The sequence below is a fragment of the Mobula birostris genome, chromosome 9 (genome assembly GCF_030028105.1).
Source record: "Mobula birostris isolate sMobBir1 chromosome 9, sMobBir1.hap1, whole genome shotgun sequence".
In the NCBI taxonomy this organism is placed as follows: Eukaryota; Metazoa; Chordata; class Chondrichthyes; order Myliobatiformes; family Myliobatidae; genus Mobula; species Mobula birostris.
The window spans coordinates 119,263,905-119,280,839 of record NC_092378.1 but is presented as its reverse complement, the minus strand read 5'-3'; the positions used below and the strand labels follow the sequence as shown (position 1 = coordinate 119,280,839).

The 16,935-nt window shown below is 40.2% G+C and overlaps 1 protein-coding gene across 2 annotated transcripts in view; it reads left to right on the top strand.

Annotated features, from left to right (window-relative positions):
* sdk1a (sidekick cell adhesion molecule 1a) overlaps positions 1-16,935 on the top strand; it is a 744,722-nt gene that overhangs the window by 670,124 nt on the left and 57,663 nt on the right. For both annotated transcript variants that reach the window (XM_072268711.1, XM_072268712.1), the window contains 4 exons: positions 1,604-1,739; positions 7,426-7,482; positions 14,231-14,332; positions 14,430-14,545. In XM_072268711.1, the coding sequence (XP_072124812.1) occupies positions 1,604-1,739; positions 7,426-7,482; positions 14,231-14,332; positions 14,430-14,545 (411 nt within the window). The remainder of the gene's footprint in view (positions 1-1,603; positions 1,740-7,425; positions 7,483-14,230; positions 14,333-14,429; positions 14,546-16,935) is intronic.

Below are 16,935 nucleotides of genomic sequence, written 5' to 3'. Positions count from 1 at the left end.
GTACCTCTTCCTAGAGATGTTGCCTGGCCTGCTGCGTTCACCAGCAACCTTGATGTGTGTTACCTTAATCCTTGACCCCTTAAACTCTTAATACAAACCCTGCACCATCTTCCAATCCCTGTTCAACACTCAAAACCCATATTTGATCTCCCTCACATACATGGACAAACATTTTTTCTCTCCCTCCCCCTCAACACTACTGCTCTGACTAATCTGCCCATTGGTGTCTGTACTGTCTCATGTGCCTGATCCTAACTATAGAACAGACTAGGCTCCCTGCTTCCAAGCCGCTCCCAGAATACTGGCTCAGACTCCCCAACCACACCTCTTGTTCCCCCTTATTAAGTAGTATGTTTTATACTGATCCCCTGCCTGCTGTAACATATATCAGGTCAAACACTTCCTCTGTTTCCCAAATGCAAATATAAGAGTGTTCCCTACTCTCCCGCAGCCCAGCACAGACATTGACCTGATCTCTTGTTTCTGCCACCCAACCAAACAATTGCCAGATTGATCCATTCCCTTCTCCCTCATCACGTTCAAGAAACCAGAGCATTTCTAATGCCAGAAAACCTCTGATACAAGGACCCCTAGGCCAATCTATGGAACCTGGTTCTGGGAGAGGAGGAACAGACAGCAGATTTCTGAATGCAATGCCTGGCTTTTTGACGCCTCAGACATAACTGAATTATGGAGTGAAGACCAAAATGCCTATTGCCCTGGCAAATCTGCCTAAGTGCAGTACACCTTTCAGGTTCACTGGAATTTCTGGGCAATTGTATTTCCTGACTTAATCAAAATGGCATCTATTTCTGTTTGCATGGGAAGATATTTATTTCTATAATCCAATCTTTTACAATCTGTTTTATATTTCTTTATAATTTATTCATCAATTCTATTTTCTCTACCATTATTAATTTCTTGATTATTCTTTGCCGGGTTTTCAAAACCTTCCGACCCTCTAACATGCTACATCTTTACAAAGATGATGTTTTACTCTTGTAGCTTTGTTATTAACTTTCTCCTCATTATTCTCTGCTTCTAATAGATTAGCATTTAATTGTGTCGTTATTCCTTTTTTTATGTAATTGTAGAAGGTTTTACAATTTGCCTTTATATTCATTGCTAGTTTTTTCTCATCTTCCATTCAACCATTACTGGTTTCTAAAATTCAGTAATATTATTTCCTTTTAATGTAAACTTATTGCCCATGGACAGATCACCGTTCTAATTTCCCAACACAACAAAGCCAACCCAGATCTCATCAGGTATCTAGATACATCTTTCTAGAGGAATCACTGAAGGAAGATCATGGCCATGAAGACTTCACTGCTCATTTCTTTTTAGGTATCCAGGACCATAGTTGCACTAACACTAAACCAACTTGTGATCTGCTATCTGAATGTGACTGGATTGGTCAATTGCAGGTTATAGGACTAATGCTGCTTCTGATCCTGTACCTCCTGAAATCAATGTTAATTAGTTTTCATTAATAACTTGATGGGACTTGAAGAGAACAAGGCAACAAGAAGACATTTTGAGGCCCAGATTAAATTACTAGGTTACAAAACGATATAATGGGAATAACTCTTGTTTTCTTTAGCCACCAAAGGAAGGAAGTTTAAATGGCATACTGATGGGATTCCGCATCTACTACAGAGAACTTACGTATGAGCATGTACCAGGATTCAATACACAACCCATCGGGGAAACTTCTGCTCTACAGGGAGAGTTAACATGTGAGTGACTGCATGAGGAGAGTGGCAGATACGTGGGCGGTGTTGATGTATTCAAAAATAATTCTCCTTTGTTGTTTATATGCTGTTTCTACAAACCCTTAAAGACTCATTGTTTTAGAGTTATCTGTATTAATGTTACTTCTCAGAGGTTACAAAAATGTATATACAGTTTTATTATATTGAAACATATAGCCTCAGTTCTGAAATCTACAAACTTTCTTCAATTAAGTGTGTTCTTCTGAGGTGCTTGATCCAAAGCTTGTACCCAACAACACTTCAGTTTCTATGGCTTTGCTTTAATGCATTATATTTCACATACAGATGTTTTGCAGTCAGAATTTGACTATGCACTTACAGCCACACTACCACTTCATGGATTTTTAAAAATTGTCTTCCTCATTTATGAATTGTTTTCCCTCACTTATCTGAATTGATTCCAGTATTCTGGTTGTAGCTATGCACAACATTAAATGTGATGTCAGTTTTTCAGTATGTCATATCCGAAATGCAATGTTTTTTTTTTATTTTCATTCATGCATATTGTCTGGAGGTTGCTGGCAAGGGGAACCTTTCTGTCCCATTTCTTACTGCTCTTGAGAAAGTGAGATACCTTTTCAAAACATGATAGTCCTTGTGGTGAAGCCATTCCCATGGTGTGGCATGGGATGGTAGTTTATTTTCAAGGTAGGATGCGGATGGAGACCTTATGGTGGTAGTTTCCCTTTTTGTGCCCTTCATGATGCTAGTAGTAGGGAGAATTGAGGAGCTGATATTGAAGAGCACTTCAGTGGAATATTTGGCCAAACTTGTAGAAATTTCAAGTAGCAAGGATAATTAAAAATTCCCTAAGTGACAGAACACAAAGTGTAAAGGTTTTTGGAAATTCAACTATTGAATTACATACAGGTCTGTGTATTTAAATATAGGGAACAAAACTAAGATGATTGACATTGATTTGGAAAAGTTGGTAGTTTTATTGATAATGAAGCATAAAAATCTAGTCTATAGGAAGATGTCAATACACTGGTTAAGAGGGTGTGAAAGTGACACATAAGAGTTTAATTCAGTATAAGGAAAGCCATACTAGGCAAGGGAATACGTGATAACTTGTGAAACAATGAGAAGTTGACACTTCTTGTTGCCTTGGCAAAGCAGCCAACCTAAAGGTCCCACTCATCCCAGACATTTGTTCTTTGCCCTTCCCACTGGGCAAAATATACAATAGCCTGAAAACACATATCACCAGGCTCAAGAACAGGTTCCATTCCACTTTTAAAAGACAATTCAATAGTTCCCTAGTGTGATAAGATAGACTCTTAACCTCACAATCTAATTTGTTGTGACCATAAGACGTAAGAGCAGAATTAGGGCATTCAGCCCAACAAGTGTGCTTCTCCTTTCCATCGTGGCTGATTTAATACTGCTCTCAACCCCATTTCCTGCCTTTTCCCCCAGAGCCTTGCTAATGAAGAACCTATCAATCTCTGAATTAAATATACCTAATGACTTGGCCTCCGTATCAGTCTGTGGCAATGAATTCCACAGGTTCACTGCTCTTTGGCTAAGGAAATTCCTGCTTATTTCTGTTCTAAAGGGGCATCCTCCTATTCTGAGGCTGTGCCCTCTGGTCCTAGGATCCCCCACTATAGGAAATGTTGCTCCTTACTGCCGACCTGCACTGCACTTCCTCTGTACTGAAGCACTTCGGCTATATTACCATGAACTACTTCAATGCACTGTTGTAATGAACGGATCTGCATGGACAATATGCAAGACAAGTTTTTCACCTTGTTATATGTGGCAATAATAAATCAATTTACCAAGCATAGACGAATAAAAGTACCTTGAAGTACAACAGGGCAGGTGGATGAGGTAGGATACAGCACGTGCAGCAATACAGCACAGAGAATTTCAGCCCACAAAGTTGTTCCAACTGAATTATATTAGTAATCAAATGCTCAACTAAAATAATCCTCTCTGCCTAAACAATGTCCATATCCTTCCATTCCCTGCACATTCATGTACCTTTCGTATTAGTTTCCATCACCACTCAGGCAGCACTGTTAAACAGGTATACAGGATACTTACCTTTATTGGCTAAGGCATTGAATACAATATTGGGGCAGTAAAACGGAAGCTGTTTAGCACATTAGTTAAGCCTTAGCCAGAGTACAGTGTACTGTTCTGCTGACCACGCAGGATGGATGTGATGTGTGCAGAGAAATTCATGAGGATGTTGATAGCAAATTATGGTATTGAGGAATGAAAATGAGATCAGTTGCATTTTCTTTGGAGCAGAGGAGACTAAGGGGAGGTTTGATTGAAGAATGTTGGATTATGAAAGGGAAGCAGAAAGATCCCATTGTACTTAACAGAGAGGTCAGTAACTCAGAGGCATTGGTGATTATCAGAAGAATTAGAAAACAATTATTAGTGGTGGGAGTTTGCCTGAAAGGATGATGGAGATGAGTTATTGGAGGGTCAACAATGATAGCCAACAAATAAGTTGTTGGTTTTTGCTATTACTATTGGTTTATTATTTTCACATGTACCAAAGTACAGTGAAAAGCTTGTCTTGCAGATTGTCTATGCAGATCAGATGATTACACAGTGCATTAATGTAAAAGATAAAAATGCAGAATAAAGGTTTTTGTATCTTTTGCCTGATAGGAGAGAGGAGCAGAAAGGGTGTCTGAGGCGGGTGGAGTCTGTGAGTATGCTGGCTGCTGTACTGAGGCAACGGGTATAGACAGTGCACAGAGCACAGGCTGTTTCGTGTGATGTATTGAGCTGTGTCCACAACTATATGCAGTTTCTTGCGATCACGTGCAGAGTAATTGCCGTACCAAGCTGTGTGCATCTGGACAGAATGCCTTTTATGGTGCATCAATAAAAATTGGTAGCAGTCTATTGGGACATGCCAAATTTATCCTCCTGAGGAAATAAAGGCATTGGTGATCTTTAACACATGACATCAATGTCTTTGGACCAGAACAGGATATTGGTGATGTTCACAGCTAGGAAGCTGAAGCTGTCAACCTCAACACCATTGATATAGACAGGAACATGTGCACTGCACCCCCCCCCCCCCACCACCGCCTATCTGAAGTCAATGAGACAAACCGTGTGTTTGGTTGATATCCCCTTCCTGTATTCTGACACCATTATTTGAGATCCAGCCCACTACAGTGATATCACATGTAAACTTGTACAAGAAACTAGAGCAGACTGGAAGAGTAGAGTTAGAGTGATGTTGTTGAGGGTCTTTTTATTGATGACGCTGCTTTTGTTTTGTGGGAGTTGGCTCTGCTTTTAATTGGGTCAACCTGAAGAAAAGTCCTTAATAATTTCTCTGGACTAATGTCCGGTTAAAGTAGCATTTAGGCTTCATTGAATATTTAAAGAAGGATTTTGCTTATTTCTGCTAAAGGTTCTTATGACTTCCTCAGAGCAGATTAGAAAGGAAGAATGGGACCTCGTTACATAATTCCCACTCAGAGTTTTAAATGATTTGAAGAATAATAAATATTTACTTTGAAATATAGAGGAAAGATGCACCATCATGGATTCTCATATAAGTGCCTAGATTACTCAGAGTAGCTAACACTCATACTTTCATTTATTGATACTGCATTTGTGAAGCAAAAAAAAATCTTTATTAAAGGCTAAAATGTCACTGAGGTAGTGCTTACAAAATCTGAATGGTGTTCCATCAGTATGTTGGCTTATTTACTTAATCCTTATTCTACCTAAATGCCTTTCCATTTGCACTATTAACTGAAGCAATTTATTGATATGGTTGACCTAAATAGCTCACCTTGAGTTCATTCATTTCTAGGATGGTATCTGTTGGTGTCATTCTCATTTAAAAACGGGCATTCAGAAAGTAGAAGTTTCAATTTATCTTGCTGATAAACAAGACACTCAAGCAGCCTTTCTTCATACACTAGTTGCAAATGGTGCAAGTAACAGAAAAATAACAGGTGTTTCTGAATCGTTGCATACACAGTAATTGTTTGGCACTCCCTTATAAGAAGTGCGTTAGACTATTATGGAAATAATATTGCTGATTCGCTGGGAAAGCGCAGGGAATAAGATGGTGCAGTTATGATGAGGAACCAGGAAAATTGGAGGGGCTACAAATTCAGATGTGTGATACTGCATTTCACAAATACCTTGTCCCTGAAAGTCATTCTTTTCCTAGTATGGAGTGAAATCCAAGTACCGCAAATTCCAGATGGAAGTCTGCCACTCTGAAGATTTGACCTGACTCTTTATCAGCTAATTAATGCCCATCTTGTCATTATTGTATACAGTAGGGTCCAGAATTTCCAGTCAGCCATAAACACATAAAAAAACAAATCCCTGTTCCACCCTCCCCTTCTCCTCTCCTCCAGAGCTGTCTGCAGTCCTGTACCCTGTAGCACCACAGCTAGGTGCAGAACACACAAAGCACAACAAACAGTTATGCCCAAGGCCCAAAGTTTAGTGAAGTTTGAAGCAGTGGGCATATTAGCAAAACTACCTTTGGCATATCACACAACAGCCGTAAAGGAAGACTTTTGGGGCACTTGTTAATTTCTAGGCTGAGGTGTTTCAGCAGAACAATGTAGGTTAAGAGGGAAACACGAAGAAATCGGCAAATGCTGGAAAGCCAAAGGAATACACACATAATGCTGAAGGAACTCAGCAGGCCAGGCAGCATCCCTGGAAAAGAATAGACAGTTGGTGTTCTGGGCAGGGTCTTGACCCGAAACGTCAACAGGTTACTCTTTTCTATAGATGATCCCTGGCCTGCTGAGTTCCTCCAGCATTTTGTGCAGTTTAAGATAGGCCTATTAAAACTGTTGGACAAGATGAAAGGGTTTGACAGTGAAAATAATAACCAGTGACAGACATGTAAAAGATGTAAATTTAAGATTCATAGTAATATGTATTTCTAAACAAACATATTGCATCCTTGGCTTCCTCCTTCATTTGGGGTATCAGAAGTGCCATCAAATAGAAGCTAAGGCAGATGTTTGAAGAATTATGCCCCATGCAGAACTGTATTCTGTAATATTTGGCCACCGTTAGTTTCTAAAGTCAATTAAATTATAGTGTTTAAAAAGAATTAAGTACTTGAATAAATTTGTTGTGGACTATTGGGAAAGAGCTTGATTAAAATAGCTAATTCCATTATCAAGCTAGGAATAATAAAAACACAATGACCTGAGGCAGCCGCCTTTTGATTTTAAATTTCTGAGATTAAATGAAATGTAATCAGGTTACAGAGATGTAGCAGGAAAGAGCTATATATATATATAAAATGTGCTTAATTACAAGCTCTAGCCAACACCAGCAAGTAACCTTCACTGGGTTTAAAGGCAACATATTTTCATTTGAAAATCCAACCAAGCTTTACATGCATCAACCTGAAAAACAAACTCCAGTTAACATGTTAATTTAGTTTGCAATGTTTCTCACCTTTGTTCATTATAAACATAAAGCTGATGTTTCTCCCGTGTCAGCAGTGTTGTTCTAAATTGAAAATTGAATATACTTTGTATAAATTATGTACTTTAAAGAGAATCTCCATCACTTTTTTATGTATTATAATTAAACCTTAACCTTCTCTTGTTAGTGTTTGCAAATACTAATCTTCTAAACCCCAACTCACTTGTTTTGCTTTACTTACCTTACATAGCTGAGAGTAGCTTCAAGACAATCAGCAGCTCCACAGTAACCGAATTCGAGCTAACACGTAAGTGTAGACACACTGATCTTTTGTTTTTTATGTTGTTATGATTAATGTTGATGTAACTTGGCTTTTACATGTATTCAAAGATACTTGGATTGAAGTACTGTACTGGTTTGGAAATGATGTATACTCTTTAAAAGCAGTTATCTAACTGTTTTCTAATACATGGAAAGAGAATTTTGTACAGGCGGGTTTTAATAGTTTCCTGTCATTTCAGCAGATATTTTTGTCAGGTTTCTGTAACACTAATTTCTTCTGTTTCCTCACTCTCACCTGGTTTTCCTATCTCTCTGCACACAGTGCACTTTACTTCTCCCTTTTTCTGTTACTGACAATTAATTTAATTTCCTCTCATTACTTTTTAAAAGGCAAAATTTAAGTGCCTTATTTTTGGGTAATAAACTTTGGTGCCAGCTGTGCTGTTTATATGTTCCATCTTTCCACTCGCTGTTCCTCGTTTGTATTTCGTGAGCCATCTCAAAATGTACAGACAGCCAACCTCCTGATACCAGTATAGTGAATTGGTTCTGCACAAAGAAACAATGAAACTTGTGAAAGGATAAATTAATGAATGTGAATGTTAATTTATTGAAACATGATAAATTTTATATTTAAATCATTTGAACTTAAACTTCATTGGATTATAAAATTATTATGGTGCAGAATTAAGCCAGTTGGTCTCTCAAGTGCTCCTAGTCACAGTCTCACGGTTTCAGTGAACCAGGTTCAATTGTATCCTCCACTGATGCCTGTGTGGATTTTGTATGGTCTTCCTGTGAATTTATTAGTTTCCCTCAGCCACCTTAGTTTCTTCTCATGTGCCAAAGATGTATTGGTTGTTAGGTTATTTGGCTATTGAACATTGCACCAGTGCTAGTGGGTGGTAAGGGAGTTAATTTGTTAATCAGTTTGTGTTGGTAAATTACAAGTAAGGAAGCTGGGGAATAGGTTTAGTGGAATGAGTTCTCCTGCACGTGATGAACAGTTGCATCCATCATATAACTTAGTCGAGTTCTTGGGCACAGCTGAATATAGTTTCAGTTTTCTTAATTGATTCTCTGGCCTGCTTTGAGGGACTGATACCACCAGCGCATGTCATTGCCAATGGTCCTGTGCTGTAACTGAGGGTATGAGGAAGAAATGGGAGGGGGTATTGCAGCTGAATACTGTACTGGGGGAGCACTTTCGGGTCCTTTTCTGTGATGGTCAGATGGAGAGGGGAAAGTAATATTTGGAAGCCTTGGGGTGCAGTGGTAGTTGAAGTGCAGTGGGCCAGTGAAAGAACAGAGGTAAGGGGAATTTGCATTGATGGTCAGAGGGAAGGATGCCAGAACCATATGTTCTAATGTGGAGAGTGGGGGGATGTGAATCGTGCTTAATATTGAGCCGAGCTTGAAGTATGTGTTGGTGGCAAGAGGTTATTGGGGATGGAGGATTTCACTGAGGGTAGGGGATGGGAGGTCAATGGTTTGGATCTGGGCCTTGGGTGATCAGATGATTAGGGAGGGCAGAGAGAGATTAGGAGAAAGTACGGGGTTGGGATTTCAGAACAGTTAGTAGTGGATGACAGTCGTACAGGACTGTGTAACTAAGAGCCCTAGCTGATCAGATTGACAGATTAGCACAGCACTGGAAACCAAGTTGACCCTGAAGTTCCCATTGATAATCTCCCCAGGGCATCAGTGTCCGATTTCTCCTGCAATGGTTTAAAAGGAACCTTGCAAAAGGAATTTTGTCATCCTGTGTGCCCTCACACAAACAACAAGTTGGAGGCACAGAGATGCTCACAGCTAAGTTTCCCGGCTATATTTCCGGAGAATCACTAAATGACCTGGAAATGGTCTTTCCCATTTCACTCTAAATCAAAATCAGTTTTCAATTCATAATGCTAAAAGAAACAGTATTATGTGTTGGATTTCTAAGCAATTTCATTTTACTGTGAAACTCTGGCACCGTAAGTCTCATCAGAAATATTGCAAACTAGAACATTATTCACCTTGATTTAGTGAGTTACTTTTCAGTGGCTTCTCTTCACTTTCCCATACTGACGTTGTGTGTGTTCACCAAGAATCTACAGGTAGCATGTACGTAGAGTCAGAATCTGGTTTAATATCACTGGCATATGTCGTAAAAACAGGTCAACAGCAAATGCAATCTCAATGGCTCTTCACACAGCTTTAGACCACCTGGACAACACAAACACCTATGTTAGGATGCTGTTTATTGACTATAGCTCAGCATTTAATATCATCATTCCCACAATCCTGATTGAGAAGTTGCAGAACCTGGGCCTCTGTACCTCTCTCTGCAGTTAGATCCTCAACTTCCTAACCAGAAGACCACAATCCATGGATTGGTGATAACATCTCCTCTTCCCTGACGATCAACCCTGGTGCACCTCAGCGGTGTGTGCTTAGCCCACAGCTCTATTCTCTATATATACATGACCATGTGACTAGGCATAGCTCAAATGCCATCCATAAATTTGCTGATGATATAACCATTGTTGGTAGAATCTCAGATGGCGACGAGAGGGCATACAGGAGCAAGATATGCCAATTAGTGGAGTGGTGTCGCAACAACAACCTGGCACTCAACATCAGTAAGATGAAAGAGCTGATTGTGGACTTCAGGAAGGGTAAGACAAAGGAACACATACCAATCCTCTTAGAGGGATCGGAAGTGGAGAGATTGAGCAGTTTCAAGTTCCTGGGTGTCAAGATCTCTGAGGATCTAACCTGGTCCCAACATATCAATGCAATTATAAAGAAGGCAAGACAGCAACTATACTTCATTATGAGTTTGAAGAGATTTGGTATGTCAACAAGTACACTCAAAAACATCTATAGATGTACCGTGGAGAGCATTCTGATAGGCTGCATCACTGTCTGGTATGGGGGGTGGGGGGGGGGGGGCTACTGCACGGGACCGAGAGAAGCTGCAAAGTGTCGTAAATTTAGTCAGCTCCATCTTAGGTACTAGCCTACGAAGTACCCAGGACGTCTTCAGGGAGCAGTGTCTCAGCAAGGCAGTGTCCATTATTAAGGACATTCAGCGCCCAGGGCATGCCCTTTTCTCACTGTTACCATCAGGTAGGAAGTCTGGAAGCCTGAAGGCACACACTCAGCGATTCAGGAACATCTTCTTCCTCTCTGCTCTCCGTTTCCTAAATGGACATTGAACCCTTGGACACTGACATATTATTTCTCTTTTTTGCACAATTTTTAATCTATTCAATATACATATACTGTAATTGGTTTATTTATTTATTGTTATTTTTTTCTGTTCTATATTATGTATTGCATTGAACGGCTGCTGCTAAGTTAATAAATTTCATGACACATGCAAGTGATAATAAACCTGATTCTGATTCTGAAATTTGTTGTTTTGCAACAGCGGTACTTTGCAATACTTATTATAAAAAAAAACTATAAATTACAATAGGAAATTACATATATATAAATTAAATTAAATAAGTAGTACAAAAAGAAAGCAAAAATTGAAAAGAAATAGGTTCTTTGTCCATTCAAAATTCTGATAGTAGAGGGGAAGAAGTTGTTCCTGAAATACTGAGTGTGTTTCTTCAGGCTCCTATACCGCCTCCTTGATGGTGACAAGGAGACAAGGGCATGTCCTGGGTGACAGGGATCCTTAGTGATGGATGCTGCTTTTTTAAGGCATCTTTTTTTGAACATGGCCTCGATGCTGAGGAGGCAAGTGCTGTGATGGAGCTGGCTGAGTTTGCAACTTTCTGCATTTTTCTCCAGCCCTGTACAGTGGCCTCTCCATACCAGACAGTGATGCAATCAGTTAGAATGCTCTCCACAGGGCATATGTGGAAATTTACGGGACTCTTTGGTGAAATGCCAAGCCTCCTCAGACTCCTAATGAAAAATAGCCCCTATCGTGCCTTCTTTGTAATTGCATCAATATGTTGGGCCCATCTTCAGAGATGTTGACAGGCAGGATCAAAACTGCTCACCCTTTCCTTCTGATCCCTGGATGAGGATTGGTGTGTGTTCCCTTGACTTCCCCTTCCTGAAGTCTACAGTCAATTCCTTGAGTGCAAGGTTGTTGTTGAGACATCATTCAACCAGTTGATCTACCTCATTCCTGTACACCTTCATTCCCCTTCAGCAACATCATTAGAAAGTATTTTTAGTTTCCGAGTGTGTGTGTGTGTGTGAGAGAGAGAGAGAGAGATGATGCGCGTGGCGAAGTGGTTAGGGCATTGGTCTAGTGATCTGAAGGTTGCCAGTTCGAGCCTCAGCTGAGGCAGCGTGTTATGTCCTTAAGCAAGGCACTTAACCACACATTGCTCTGCGACGACACCGGTGTCAAGCTGTATGGGTCCTAGTGCCCTTCCTTGGACAACATCAGTAGCGTGGAGAGGGGAGACTTGCAGCATGAGCAACTGCCGGTCTTCCATACAACCTTGCCTAGGCCTGCGCCCTGGAAACCTTCCAAGGCTCAAATTCATGGTCTCACGAGACTAACGGGTGCCTATATTGTGATGAGGACCCACAGCTTACATTCATCATTCTCTTTTTCATCCCTCAGCTAACTCCAGATTGTCATTCTGCTTGTCCTGCATCCAGCATTGAGTGAGCATGATTAAAAATCAAGACCAGTAATTAGGTGCCTATGACAAACTCCATCCACAGTCTCATGTTCCATTCCCTAGCCATTGACTCCATATCCACTCTGCCTAGGCCTTTAAATATTCATTGGGTAGGTCTTAATGAGATTACACCCCCCCACACACACCCCAAACACCAGTGAGTAGAGGCCCAGAGCCATCAAACACTCCTCATACATTAACCCTTCAATTCCTGGGATGATTCTCATGAACCTTCCCCAATGCCAGCAAACGTTTTCTTAGATACTCACAACATGCCAAATGGACTCTAACCAATGCCTTATACAGCCTCAGCAAAGCATCCTTGCTTTTATCTTCAGTCCTCTCGAAATGAATGCTAAAATTGCATTTGCCTAAGTTACCTGCAAGCTAACTTTCAGGGACTCCCAACAAAGTCTCTTTGCACCTCTGATTTTTGAATTTTCTCCCCATTCAGAAAATAGTCTACGAGTTTATTCCTTCTACCAAAGTGCGTGACCATATGCTCCTTACCCTATATTCCATCTACTATTTTGTTGCCTATTCTCCCAATTTGTGTATATCCTTTTGTAGACTCTCTGCTTTCTCAACACTACCTGCCCCTCCACCAATCATCTGCGAACTTGGCCACAGAACCATCAATTCCATCATCCAAGTCATTAACATATAACGTGAAAAGAAGCAGTCCTAACACTGACCCCTGCAGAACACCACTAGTCACTGACAGCCAACCAGAATATGCCCCTTTTACTCCCACTCTTCACCTCCTGCCAGTCAGTCAATATTCTGTCCATGCCTGCATCTTTCCAGTAATACCACGAGCTCTTTTCTTGTTTTGCGGCCTCATATGTGACACCTTGTTAAAGGTCTTCTAAAAATTTAAGTAAACAAAATCCATTGGCTCTTTTGTGTCAGTTCTACCTACTATTTCCTCAAAGAATTCAACAGATCTGTGCAGACAAGATTTCCCTTAAGGAAAACTTGCTGACTTTGACCTATTTTATCATGTGCCTCCAAGTACCCTGAAACCTCATCCTTAATATTGAACTCCAAGATCCTCCCAACCACTGAAGTCAAGCTAACTGGTCTATAATTTCCTTTCTTCTGCTTCCCTCGCTTCTTAAAGGGTGGAGAGAAATTTGCAATTTTGCACTTTGGTCTATGTTGGCTCTCAGTTCAGCAGACCTTCAATTTTAATATTCTTATACTTATTTCCAAATCCCTCAATGGCTTGGCCTTTCTTATGTTTATAACCTCCATTCTGTATTTTGGGGAAAAAAATCTGATTATTTTCCCCCATCATCCCTGATTTCAATTGCTTTGCCACTGGCAACTATGCTTTCTCTTTGTAAATGCTCTGTGTTTTTAAGTATGCTAATTGATAAAAGGAAACTCAGAGGACAGAGTAGATTTGGTAAGGACTGAGACGTAGTTATGTTAATATCCCGACATCTAAAAAACTACAAAACGTTACTCTAATCTGTCACCATCTGACAACTATCTGACAAAGCCAACTGTCATCAAAAGAAGCACAAGTATTACTTAGTGTTTACTTGGAGGATTCTTCTCACTTTCCTCTTTCTTTGTCCCTTTGGAAGTCCCTACAAAGGACTGTGAGAATGGCTGAGAGGATCATAGAGATCTCCCTACCATCCATTGGGGATATTTGTGAGGAGCACTGTGTACACAGGGCCCTTAGTGTTAGCAAGGATCCCACCCATCCATCCAACATTCCCTTTGACTTTCTACCATCAGGCAGGAGTCTCCAATGTGTGAAATCAAGAACGGTCAGGATGGGAAATGGTTTCTTCCCTCAGGCCATCAGGCTTCTGAACTTACTGCCACATCGTATTCAGAGTATCAATGGTTAATCCGTTCTGTACTGACAATATTTAATTTATGCACTACTTTGTTTATTTATGCATAATTCATCTGTAGATTTTATCTTTACTCTGCTAAGCTATTGTGTGTTATGTGTATGACTATGCTTTACACCCTGGTTTAGAGAAACATCTCATTTGACAATATACATATATATAGTTAAATGACAATAAACTTGACTGTGATAATTGTAAGTAAAGGTAACTTTTGCATCTGTAAAATATATTGGGAGTTTTTCATATCTATTCACAGAACTGAAGAAATACACAAGATATGAAATCTTAATGAAAGCATTTAATGTGGTGGGCGAGAGTCCAGCCAGCAGTCCTAAGGAGGTCTATGTGGGAGAAGCAGGTAAGCAGGTAGAGGGAAAGAGTTGTATTTTACTTTTTATCAACTTAATGCATGCTCAACTAATCTCCATTAAACCTCTGTATGCTTCTTCCATTAGTTCCTACAAGAGGTCCTCAAAATGTAAGTGTAAGACCCCTCACCGCAACCCAACTGGAAGTTACATGGCATCCACCTCCAGCCGAGGCACAGAATGGGAAAATACAGGGTTACAAGGTAATCATAAATTTAATGAGCTTACTTACTGCCTGTTATGCTGCTGGCATTTAGAGCAGCAGTGAAGGTCCTCCATTTCTGTCTGCCTATGCAGTCACACACAGATACAGAATGATTCTTCATTGCTGTTTCCGTAACAATTTTTTTTTTACCAGTCAGGGTTGTTAACCCTGAGCTGAGCCCCAGAATGTGGAGGACCAATGGACCACTTTTAGTCTGCCCTCTACCCTTTGACCTGTTTGACAGGGGTGGTCCTACGAAGAGCCAAAGTGCAAGGCCCTGACTCCAGCCAACATAGCTCTCCTGGTCATTGAGGCATGCAAGGCTTCAAACCCTATGACAAGCTTGTGGTCCTCTTGGAGGTTTAATGACTTGGTAAAAACATAGTTATTGTGTAAGTGGATAACTGTGTGTTTCATATAATCTATTTTATACTTTTGGAGCATACCATTGAGGTCTCTTTACAATTAACTGCTGCTTTACCAGGTGAAGCTTTGTAATCCCCCTAATACTGGCATTTTCGTAGAAAATTTCCATAAGTTTCAAAGCATTTTAAATGTAGACACTGTTCAATATTGGGAAGTAGAAGCCCATGGAATCGTTTCTTTCTGGAAGGGTAGAAATTTTTTTAGTGCCGACTCTACTTTTGCACACTTATTGAATAGTGAAACCGGGTGAGATAAATGGAAGAGATCTGCACACATTTGTCAAATTAACACTACACTTATGAAATTGGAACAACGGAGGGTTAAAAAACCTTTGAAAATGACCTTATTTAACTATGAATGTGATTGTTATAATAGTCTGCTTCACTCCATGGTCAAGCTGTGAATTTATTAAGATTAACATCCTGTTTCAAAAAATGTGTTAACGTAACCAATACTGCAATTTAAACCAGATGGATACAATGACTGAAGGTGGTCATTGAAATAATGTACAAAGTATACAACCAGTATTGAACATGTATTTGGAAAACTCAATAAGATAGAACTTGAAGTTACTAAAATGAATCCTGTTATACATGTCAAGTTTTATGCTTATGTCATGTCACTGCATTAAATGATAAGGGAAAGATCCAAGAAAATTTATGTGATGTAATTTATTAGTGTTTGAACTTTATAACAAGAGGCATTGGCTTTTATCATGAGAGGATTTGAGTACAGTCATAAAGGTGCATTATTGCAATTCTATAAAGGCTTTGTGAGATCACACCTGGAATATTGTGCAGATTTTTGGTCTCCCTCTAAAATAGAATTTACCTGCCCAACGGGGAGCGTAGCAAAGATTCATTAGACCGGGTTTGAAGGACGGTGGGTTGGCCATGTGAGGACAGACCTGTGTCCTCGAGTTCGGAAGAATAGAAGGACATCTCCATGAAACTTAGAAAATTCTTGCAGAGATCACCAGGCTGGTTGTAGGGGGAATGATTACTCTGGCTGAGGAGTCTAGAACTGGAAATTTCAAACTGAGGAAGAGACTATTTAGACTGACAAAAGGAGAAAACTTTGCATGCAGATGCGGGTGAATGCTTAGAATTCTGTACTCTAGGAAACCATGGAGTCTCAGTTATTCAGTTCATTCAAAACAAGATTGATAAATTTTCCAATTTCAAGGTAATCAGGGATTCAAGATTCGTCTATTTATTACATGTCCATGAAAGCATACAGTGACATGTGTCATTTGTGTTAACAACCAACACACCCCCTGGTGCACTGGGGGCAGCCCGCAAGTGATACTACACATTCCGGCAGCAAGTTAGCATGCCCACAACATTCAGCATAACAACACAGGAGACGACTAACAACAAAACAAGCACCACTCCTCCTTCCCATCCATGCACATTCACAGTCTTCTAACCCCAAGACAGGCCATCTTCTTCAGCAACCATCCTCCAGCAGAATCGAAATCAGACTTGGACATGTAGACATTGGGCCTTCAACTACCCCAGTGGACTCACAGAGATTCACAAACCCAGGTCTCAAACGCCAGAGTTGACGACGACATGACCCCGGACACAAGACCTCAAACTCTGGTCTCACCAATTCACGAATCCAGGAAGGGGAGGTTGTGGGTGTGGTGGGGGGGGGGGTTATTATATCTCATTCATCCTGAAGCAGATCAGACAAAATCTAGAGTTCTGGGTTCTGTAGCAATCCCTGAGAGAAAAAATAACACTTTTATTTGAGTTATATAACAGATCGATCAGTCAATTATTACAATTCAGCCCTGATATGGACAGGATGAAATTATTTATGGACTGTACCAGGGCACAAATCGAAGAAACAATCTGATGTGTGTTTGAAAAGAATCTTTATTTACCAAGATGTCTAGGAGAAGGTAAGTCGCAAACAAAAGAAACAATTTACCTACATTACACCTCCCCCCCCCAC